At 42.7% G+C, this 11,302-nt stretch overlaps 1 protein-coding gene across 1 annotated transcript; it reads right to left on the bottom strand.

The window, feature by feature from the left end:
• Window positions 1–2,972: 2,972 nt before the first annotated feature.
• On the bottom strand, window positions 2,973–4,617 carry LOC146665683 (tripartite motif-containing protein 16-like). Its single transcript, XM_085411187.1, has one exon. It carries the CDS (start codon window positions 4,615–4,617, stop codon window positions 3,124–3,126), a length of 1,494 nt encoding a protein of 497 aa, XP_085267313.1. The 3' UTR covers window positions 2,973–3,123.
• Window positions 4,618–11,302: the final 6,685 nt, after the last annotated feature.

Here is an 11,302-nt window from a genome sequence, read left to right as displayed (position 1 = left end):
GACAGGAGCAGGGCACGAAAAGTGGGTTCACTGTGAGACAAGGAGTTGTAGGACATGAGTGTGCTTGTTTGATACAGTGACTCATCAGTCTGTGAGGACCTGTGATTCATGGTTGCAGACAATACAGTTGTTTCGTCGTTACTTTAATGAGGCTAAATCTGTTTGGGCTTGTGGCAGCCAAGCTGAAGAAGATGAGAGTTTATAGCATGAAGTTACATAAATGTGTTCGTCCCACGACCTCTGACTGCAGGAGCTCGCTGTTGTTCCTGATGCTGATCTAAAGCTGGAATGATGTGTGTTTGCTCCGGTACAACATGGCAGTAAGAGACAAGGAAATAACAGTTAACTAAAAGATTTTAAAGATTAGTATTATACAAGGTTATAGAAATTTGGTTTGTTAAATTTTTTTTGTGTTGATTTAATTTCTTGATTTATCATTGATTTCTTTTCAAACTGTTATACAACTTATTTATCAATGCTATTTATTTTCTTGGTTAAGGATTTGATTATTTCTATGGGGGTAAGGGATAGGATAAGTATAAGCCATAAGGCTTCAGCCTATTCCTTTTTCGGTTACTGTTTGAGTACTTTTATGTAAAATTATAATCTGTTGTTGTTGTTGACTGAAATAAAAATTTCAATTCAATTCAAAAGTGGATGTGAAAAAATAAAATAAAATAAAAATAGAGAAAAGATCCTTAGTTCTGGTATTTGTTAATTTGGTGAGACGTTAATGTCTAACGGACTGCGAGTCAATTGCTTTCTAAAAGTTCTGTTTGTATTGTAATATCTATACTTGCTTGCCCCTGTGTGACACCCAAACTCAGGCCAGTCACCCTCCAGTGTCAGCTCTTGGTTAAGTGTGGGACAGTTTTAGTGATAAATAAATCCAAATCACACAGACAAACACTGATTTGGATTTTTAACTCCAAAGGAAAAGCTCAGAATCAGACATTACAGATTACAATATTACTGCCCGATGAGACTGGATAGAAACACACTGACTGACTGACTTTCCATGTTTTGATACATGAAAGGTTTTGGTTGCTTAACATTATTATTTATTTTTAGTGTATTGTGTATATCATTTAATCTGGCAGACTTCAGCATTATCCAGTTTATTTTTAAAGCCCTGCTAATAATGCAACTTAATCTGTAAATAAGTTAATGATTTCCTAGTGTATGTACACTCACCTACAACTTTTTTAGGCACACCTGATCAGCTGCTCATTAATGCAAATATCTACCACATGGCAGCAACTCAATGTATTTAGGCATCTAGACATAGTCAAGGAAGCCTCCTGAAACTCAAACCGAGCATCAGAATGGGGATGAAAGGTGTTTGAAGTGACTTTGAACATGTCTGTTGGTTCCAGACGAGCTGATTTGATCTCATAGGGTTTTCCAGGATTTGCAGAGAATGATGCTGTCAGCTAAGAACAGGAAACTACCGTTCACACAGGCTCACTGAAACTGAACAGCTGAATGTTGCCTGGTCTGACAAGTCCAGATTTCTGGGGGTAGCAATATGATATAAACAAGATGAAGGCATGGATCCCTCTGGACAACACAGTGTTTGTCTGTGTGATCTACGGGGCAACCGTGGCTCACGGGGCGACCGTGCATCTGTCGCCGGTTCGATCCCCGGGCTCTTTGTCCTGGTCGTTGTTACCTTGGGCAAGGCACTTTACCCTACCCTTTACCCTATCGGCCCCTCTGGATGGCGCGATATGGCAGCCTTGCTTCTGTCAGTCTGCCCCAGGGCAGCTGTGGCTACAACTGTAGCTGCCTCCACCAGTGTGTGAATGTGAGAGTGAATGAATAGTGGTACTGTAAAGCGCTTTGGGTGCCTTGAAAAGCGCTATATAAATCCAATCCATTATTATTATTATTATCCATCCTGCCTTGTATCCACAGCTCTGGCTGCAGGTGATGGTGTGGGAAATATTTTCTTGGCACATTTTTTTATGAACTGAGCATCATTTAAATATCACAGCCTACCTGAGTATTGTTGCTGCCCATCTCCATCCCAGTATGGCCACACTGCACCCACCGTTTGATGATTGCTTCCACCAAGATAACGCGCCATGTCAAAAAAAACTCAAACTAGTTTCTCAAACATGGCAATGAACTGACTGCACTCACATGGACTCCACAAGCACCAGATCTCTGACCTTTATGATGTGGTAAAAGGGAGATTCACATCAGAGTTGTGCAGCTGACAAATCTGAAACAACTCTGTGACACCATCATGCCAATCTGGACCAAAATCTCTGAAGCATGTTTCCAGCACAGCGCTGGAAAAATGGAGAAAACTTGATTGAAACTGGAAACTAAATAATTTTGAGTAAAATCAGCAAACACTGTATCAGGTAGGAAAGAAAAACACGCTCCAAAGGTCCTGGTCATTTTCTCTCATTTACTGGATTTTATGATAAATACGTCTCATAAATTTCTAGATGTTTTAGAAACACTGCCTTTGTTAACGATTTGCTAGACAATAAAACACTGGCCATACGAGACAATCAAATAAAAGTTATTTAAACTAAAACACTGTTTCGAAGCACTTTACCTTACTCTCCATGGATGAAATATTCCCAATAAAAACATCAGCAGATAAGAAGCTGTTATGGCGTCACATGACATTAAGTTTTAATTTTGAGATGTTTTACAATCAAATCTGTTACACATACAATATAGAAATGAATTGAATATTGAAATGAAATATCATTATTTTGTTTAATAAACATTCTGATAAATAAATTGTGAAAATAAACCCAAAAACTTGACACAATCAGAAAGATAAATTTTCAGTTTCTATTTAGTCAGTTATTGCAAACAATATCAGAAGTCTGTCACAAATCAAGAAAAGATTTAAAAATAATATTTATTGTCTTTAGAGAAATGAAGATTTCAATAAAAACTGAGTTTTTATTGTATAAAATGTCTGTGCTATCTTCTAACAATGAACTGATGAACAATCACTTGTCTGTTTTTCCTAGGCCACTTCTTATAATAAAAAGTATAAAACAAAGACATTTTACCTTCAAGTGAGTATCTTGGTTTATGGAGCTTCTTTACTTTTTGTTGCATAAGATAATGATTTTATGACTTTTATCATTTTTAACTTGAAATCTCACAGATTTCAGCGCTACCGCCGTATACACCGAGCCCAACCAGGAGTGGGCACCTAGTCTGGACTCTGTGGAGGAGAGTCATGGTTCGAGTGCTTTCAGAGACGCTGTAGAAGGACAGATAAGTGTAACTATTAAAATGATTCAGGAACACTCCAATTCTCGAGGACTGTGGACCTTTAATGAAAGTGCTGCTGCCTGAATTTCTGAATGTATAACCGCCACTGAAACACTCCAATGCCCATGAACTGTTATTGTTTCCAAAAGCACTCTCTCTTCCTGATCTGCTTACACTGCTGTCAGCTAATGCTATAAAGACATCGTCCCCGCTCCACTCCACCTCCCAGTAACAAGGTCCTGTGAAAATCTCTCTGCTCAACACCTGAGGCCAGTCAGTGAATCTGTCGGCGTGATCATAGCGCCTGATTGTCTGAGTATGACTATATTTTGCTTTTAAGCCAGGCCCAAGCACAACATGCTGGTGTGCTGTGTTTGGGTTAAATGTGATTTCACATTTATATTTTAAGAATTCAGCTCTGGTCTTGGGCTCTGTCTCTGACAGTGAAACATCCCCCTTAGTTTCTTCAACAGCAGTTATGGTCCATTCAACATTGTCCTGCAGTTTCTCTCTGGTGTCTGACACAGCTGCTGCCACATCCTCGGTGTAGCTCTCAGGATGAATATTGATGCTGGCTGAGTCTGGAGCTTCACTGAGACGTGACAGCAAGGTGTAGTTGTGTAGAAACTGGGTGGGGTCCTCTGTGTGAGAGAGCTGCTCCAACTCAGCTTTTCTCCTCCTCAGCTCAGAGATCTCCTGCTGCAGGACCTTCAAGCTTTTCTCTTTCTCTTTAATTTTCCTCTCGATGTTCTGCTGTCTCTCTTTGAGCTCTCTCTGCTTCTCGTTCATCTCTGCTGCAGCTGAAACTGTGTCGTGGCCTTTATGTTCATCCATTGTGCAAAGAATGCAGATACACTGCTGATCAGTGCGGCAGAAGATCTTCATCACCTCATTGTGGCGAGGGCACATGATCTCCTGGAGCTTCTGGGAGGGGTCCACCAGCTTGTGTTTCTTAAAGGTGGAGGATTCATAGTGAGGCTGGAGGTGCTGCTCACAGTAAGAGACCAGACACTGCAGACAGGACTTGACAGCTTTCAGCTTTGTCTCAGTGCAGAAATCACAGCTCACATCTTCATGTTCAGCATGACAGAGATCAGCTTTAGCAGCTTGGAGTCCAGTCTTCTTTGTTTCCTCCACTAAATCTGCTATCACGGTGTTTCTCACCAGAGCAGGCCTCGGTGTGAAGGTCTGTCTGCACTGAGGACAGCTGTGGGTTTCCTTCTGATCCTCTTCATCCCAGTAGATTTTAACACAGTTCATACAGTAGCTGTGTCCACAGGGAATAGTCACCGGATCCTTCAGGAGATCCAAACAGATCGAGCAGCAGAGTTTGTCTCGGTTCACCTGGTTTTCTCGCTGCGCCATTTTCGGGATGATAAATGTAACTCAGCTCGTTGTCCGCTCACCTGTCCAACTCGTTTCAAACACTCAACGTTGGTTGGAAGAACACAGGAAAGCTTTATTCCTTTATTCTGCGAGGATAATAAGCAGGTCAAACTGGAAAAGTTTGTCTCTCTGGAAATCTGAAAAGTTAGCTTAAGTAATCCAGACCAGTCTGTCTCTTAAAGCAACAGCACACAATTAACACAAAGGTACCGAGGAGGCGCAAAAAGGTTAGAAAGTTCCTCCTCCTCTTTTTGTGAGCGTAAAGAAGGAGATCAAAATATGTTAAAAGGTACCCCGGCTGTTAAGACATGTTTGCGCTAAAATATGCACTGTACTTTTAATAATATATATGTGGTATTAAAATACGGCAAAATGTTTTCCTTTCAAGCACATTTTATATAAAACCAATTACCAGTAGGTCACCATTGTTATTTACTTCTCAATGCACTCTGGGTAGTGACGTCATACGGTTGCACCGCATCGAGTTCACAGTTAGCAGCGCCCTGGAAATGGCTTCCGTTCAACCTTTCCAGTTTGAACCAGAGCAAACCGAGAGCGAGGATGAAAATAATCAACCAGTACTTATTTTAGATGAAGATGAAAACAGTCCGTCACACGAGGACGCGAGAGTGAGGGAAAACTACCGGTGTCTATGCGGCTACTGAGAGCGTTTGTTGTAAAGAGCTCAATTTTATGGCAGCATCTATCCATGGTATCGCATAACCGCACAATAAGTACATTAATAGAATTCGAATTTTTATTATACAGTGAAATTACGATATTGTTATTTTTACAGATTCTCCATGCAACACAGTGCACCAAAACCTTGAAGTCGTATGTCTTAATCCAGATGTTCTCTGGTATAGTGCTGGTCTACCAAGTCATAACCAGGTCACTAGGCAAGTTAATTAATACCGTTGCTACACTATAAAAAACAGGCTAGCTGAATGAAAGCCCCTATGACAACCAATACATGTCATTGTCCCAGAATTCATTGTGTGGGAAAAACATGGCCGCTCCCACGGCTCCAAAATAGTTTTAAACAACAAAGATTTAATGAATAACAAAAAATTGTAGATATTCTCAAGTATGTTTTTATGTAGTGGAGATAATTCGTAACATATTTAGAGTAACTTGGTAATTACTTCCTTTTAAAGGAACTAATTACGAAATGTCGGTATCTTGATTGATCTTCATTTTGATTAAACAGAGATGAATTTCTGCATCAGCCTGAATCCATGAGCCACACTGCTTTAATCTGTAAACACAGTGAACAAGTTTCGGCCTTAATATCCATAAAAAAAAATCCAGTAATTTAATTAAAGTGAATTCTTTTCATCATGTCAAGAAAATCTGGTATGGTGACGGACCTGAACAACACATAAAGCCAGTCCAGGTGTCCTGGGATGGAGTTAAATTCCTGTATTATCTGAATTATTGTGTCCCCTGGTTGTGTTACTGTGGATAAAACTACACAGCACAACTTACTTCAGTCATCTCTGGCTGCAACATTAAACTGACATACACATCAATGCTCTCATTTCCTGTCCTAAACGTCTGTGGATCATGTTGAAGATATCAACAGAAATATTGTAGTATTGCTGAGCAGTGCTTTTTTCTAATAGCACTTTGTACTACAAGATGGTGCAACCTCATTTTAAACCAGACATCACAACATGCTCACTGGTGAAATTATGCCCTCTTGTGGTGAAAGATAAGTTAATTTCTACCGGAAAATGATCATAAAAGTAACTTTAAATGAACAGGAAAAAGAAAACATTCAGAACAAATATCAAATTGTTATTATAAGTACATCTCTGCAAAACATTGTAGCTTTATGAACATTAAAGAAAAGAAAAAAAGGGGCAGCACGGTGGCACGGTGGTTAGCACTGTTGCCTCACAGCAAGAAGCTCCTGAGTTCAATTCCACCATCAGGCCGGGGTCTTTCTGTGTGGAGTTTGCATGTTCTCCCCGTGTTTGCGTGGGTTCTCTCTGGGTACTCCGGCTTCCTCCCACCGTCCAAAGACATGCAGCTTGTGGGGATAGGTTAATTGGATAATCCAAATTGCCACTAGGTGTGAATGTGAGTGTGAATGGTTGTCTGTCCCTATGTGTTAGCCCTGCGACAGACTGGCGACCTGTCCAGGGTGTACCCCGCCTTTCGCCCTATGACAGCTGGGATAGGCTCCAGCGCCCCCCGCGACCCTGAAAAAGGATAAGCGGAAGCGAATGGATGGAAAGAAAAGAAAAAAGAAATGTAGATTACACAAAAAAAAGAATAACTTTATTGATATTGTATTTTTAGTCTGTAACTGAAAAGATTTAAAGTGCATGTAGTCACAGTGAAGCCAAGCGCTACATACACTGGTCATATTTCCCCTTTTTAGCTTTCGGGAGACTTTTGTTTGTCTCATTAACTCCGTCTCTCTCCTCCTTTCTCTTTGGCACTGTTAAATATTTTTCATTTTTTCTTCAAGCTTTGTTTTCTGCACTTCATTTCTCCTGCTCTGGGGCCCGTTCTTCGTACCTCGCTAAGTAAGTTAGCTGGATTTGATTGTTGACGATTTCGCGTGATCCTGGATCGTTCGGTTCTCCGAAGCTCATCCGGGACTTGCTGTCATAGCAACAGAGCCGTAAGCGTAAACCTGCTCGGGAGCAGGTTTACTTTATGTAAACAGGATTAGATCGCGGCCACGCAGGTATGTCCGCTTCATTTATACGAAAGCAACAGCGATATTCCACCACTGTTTCACCATAAATAAATAACATCAATGTAACTAAAGATAATGCAGCACTTGATCCCTTTATTGATTCCATACAGATACATACAGGTCATTTCCTAAAAAAAGGGAAATGTACTATTAATCATTCTATTCCATGTGATTATTACAGATGTAATTCATATTTCAGAGTAGTAATTGTAAATTACTTCGTGTAATCAAGATGAGAGACCACGGCTATAAAAGCGAAGGTGGAAGTGGGAAGTCTGTCGCAGCCATGTCCTGTCCGTATACGCGAGCCACCCATTGCGGAAGGTGCAAGATTGATAAGGAGAGTCCTCAGAATTCAGCGTATATTGCGGGATAGACAGGATCCTTTAGCTCAGCGCGACAGTGTGCTCATAGAGAGATATCGATTTTCCCGAGAGGGTATTATTTACTTAACCAACTTGTTGACGAGGGGGTGCAGGACCACCACCTGGTTTTTTTTGCTCTGCCCTTTTCTTGGTTGCTGTTATAAACAAACAAACAAACAAACAAACAAACAGATTATTTCAGGGTCTCTTTTCAAGAGACTAAAAGCAATATAAGTGATAAATATTACCATTCTGTAGAATATTCTTATATTTCACACTAAGATGGCGCCGGTGAGGTCGGCTGCCGTCACGACTGCTCCGACCACTTTTTCTTTGTCTTTGTTTTTTAAGTTAGTTTTCAGCGTTTCTAAATCGGCAAAATCATCACCATCGGGTACATTAGGTATGACAGTGACACTCTTGTTTCTATTGGTTTACAATGTACTCACAATTCGAAGTTTTTAACTCCGGATCCGAGCTGGCCGAGTGAGATCTTGAGGGAGAACAAAGGGAAGCGGCGGCGGCCTAGAGGGAAGCGAGCCGGTGTTGTGCCAAAAAGTGATTGTCTGCCAAAAATTGATTTCCAATGTTTCCGGCGTCAGGAACAGGCTGAGAGCTCGTGCACACCGCACACCTCTGCCTAGCATCCTGCTCGCCAACGTCCAGTCACTGGAGAACAAGCTTGACGACCTCAGGGCCAGGATAAAGTTCCAGAGAGACATTCGGGACAATCTCCTCTGCTTCACCGAGACATGGCTGAACCCAGCGGTGCCGGACCACGCCATCCAGCCGGCCGAGTTCTTCTCGGTCCACCGCATGGACAGGACACGGGACTCGGGGGAAGTCAAGGGGAGGCGGCGTGTGTTTAATGGTGAACAACAACTGGTGCAACAGTGCGAACGTTGTTCCTCTCACACGCTCCTGCACACCAAATCTGGAACTACTGTCCATCATGTGTCGTCCTTTTTATCTACCCCGGGAATTTACATCGGTCATTGTAAGTGCCGTTTATATTCCGCCACAAGCGGACACGGTCACCGCCTTATGCGCGCTGCATGAGGCACTCACACAGCACCAGACACAACACCGGGACGCTGCGCTTATTGTGACGGGGGACTTTAATAGCGCCAACCTCAAACGCGCAGCGCCGAACTTTTATCAACACATCACCTGCCCCACCAGAGGTGAAAGGACACTGGACCACTGCTACACTACGGTCAAGGACGGCTACAAGGCACAATCCCGCCCTCCGCTTGGCAAATCTGATCACGCCGCCATCTTCCTCATGCCAAAATACAAACAAAGGCTGAAATAGGAAGTTCCGGTTCAGAGGAAGGTCGCGCGCTGGACGGATCAATCGGTGGCCGCGTTACAGGACGCACTCGATGACGCAGACTGGGGCATGTTCAGAAACAGCTCCGATGATGATGTCAACGTGTTTACGGAAGCGGTTGTGGGATTCATCGGGAAACTAGCGGATGATACCGTGGAGACAAAGACTATCACAACGTTTCCCAACCAGAAGCCGTGGGTGGATAAAACCATCCGCGACGCTCTGAGATCCCGCACCGCTGCCTACAACATGGGACTCACGACGGGGGACATGGACCCGTACAAAGCCGCGTCATATAACGTGCGGAGGGCGGTGAAAGAGGCGAAGCAGCGCTACGGGAGGAAACTAGAGTCACAACTCCAACAGAGTGACTCTAGGAGCCTGTGGCGGGGACTAAGGACAATAACGGACTATAAAGCACCAACAACCGGTATGACGAAACGTTGAAACGTGCTCGCTCCCACAGAGGAGAAACTGTTGTGTTAAGGTTGTAACCATGAAGAAAGTGGTGGCCTGTCGGTGCAGTGGATCACATCTGGACTGTGTAAAAGGTGTATTTCCCTGACCTTGACTGGATTTCATTTGGCATTTAACTTTCATTGCAGCTCTGGGCGCTTTGCAAAAACACAAAAAGACATTTTCTTTTTTGCACCCCTCTTCTTCAGGGACTTCACTGGCTCCCTGTGAAATTCCAAACAGTATACAAGCTTCTTCTGTTCAGCTGTACTGAGTGTGAGTGTGAATGAGGTGATGCTGCCCATTCTAACCACCTGAGGTCTGTCTGTTCACCTCTTCAAGGCCCTTTATAAGCTTGCTCCTCCTGACCTGTTAAGCACTGCCTCTTCTGCCCGCTCACTTCGAGCCTCTTCTTCTATCCAACTTGTTGTGCCTTGTTTTGGCCTCAGCACCATGGGAAGCAGAGCTTTCAGTTGCTCTGCTCCCAGGCTGGGGAACTCTCTACCGCCAGATATAAGAAACACTGGTTCTCTCCCCCAGTTTAAATCTCAACTCAAAACCCATCTGTTCAATGCTGCATATTCACTGTGAACCGATTGTTTATTTTATCGTGTTTTTTAAATTATTGTTCTCTGTACTCCATTATTAAGTGTCCTTGGGTGTCTTGAAAGGCATTTTTAAATAAAATCTTTTTTATATGAAGCAGTAATTGAGAAACTAAGGAGCTTTAATGTGAGAAAAAAAATCCACTATTGTTAAATAGTAACCAGCATCATAATTCTGTGTTTCTTAGTGATGTCATGAGAATCCAAACTAGGAACACTGCCAATGCAGTAAAGTTTTATTGTCATGTACAGATAAACAGTGTAGCCACATTTACCCGTAATGAAACTCGTGCTCCTCAGCTTTACATGAACATGTAGAAGTATGCAGTTATATTAAAGAAGATAACAATAATAATAATAAAATCATAAAGTATTAAATATTAAGAGAATTTAAGACAATTGTTTAATATTTACAGTTTCGTTTTTTTCGGGGGGTTTTACAGTTGTGCAAAAACCTGTGCAGTGAGGATTTAAAGTGATTTAAAGTGGCAGTGTGTAGAGTCCAGTAGTTGTAGTGAGTGTGTAATGGTGTGTATAGAATGTAAACAGTTCCAAAGCCTGATGGCTTGTGAGTAGAAACTGTCTCTGTGTCTGCTAGTGCTGTCCATATTGATCCTGCACGGCTGGCAGTTCAGTCCTGGTGATGCCCTAGGATCTCACAGGGGGTGTGATCTCACCACCCTGTGCAAAGCTTTGCGGTCCAGAGCGTTACATCTGCCATACCTGGTTGTGATGCAGCCAGTAAGAATACTTTTAATGGTGCATCGGTGGAAGTTTGTAAGTATTCTGGAGTTCATGCTGAATCTTCTCAGGCGCCGCAAGACGAAGAGCTGCTGTCTTGCTGCTTTTGTGTGACCAACGCAGATGGTCGCTGATGTTGATGCCCAGGAATCTGAAGCAGCTGACTCTCTCCACCTCTGCTCCATCGATGTGGATGGGGGTGCGGCCTCCTATCTGCAGTCTCTTGTAATCCACGATGAGCTCCTTGTTTTTGCTGACGTTAAGCAGCAGGTTGTTATCGCAGCAGGTTGTTATCGCAGCACCATGATGTCAGGGTTCTCACCTCTGCCCTGTATGCTATCACATCTCCATCACAATGCAGCTGATGGTGGTGGTGTCATCTGCAAATGTAATGATGGTGTTGGAGCTGTGTGTTGCTTTACAGTCATGGGTGAACAGGGCTGAGCACACA

This window comes from Rhamphochromis longiceps, linkage group LG7 (genome assembly GCF_057381845.1).
Source record: "Rhamphochromis longiceps isolate RC_006_pf linkage group LG7, R_longiceps_female_GT1.1, whole genome shotgun sequence".
Taxonomy (NCBI): domain Eukaryota; kingdom Metazoa; phylum Chordata; class Actinopteri; order Cichliformes; family Cichlidae; genus Rhamphochromis; species Rhamphochromis longiceps.
The sequence above is the reverse complement of the archived record's forward strand: the minus strand, read 5'-3'. Positions and strand labels throughout refer to the sequence as shown.

Bases quoted from the DNA above. Each gene is read 5' to 3' on its own strand.
- LOC146665683 (XM_085411187.1), bottom strand. From the start codon at position 4,617: ATGGCGCAGCGAGAAAACCAGGTGAACCGAGACAAACTCTGCTGCTCG.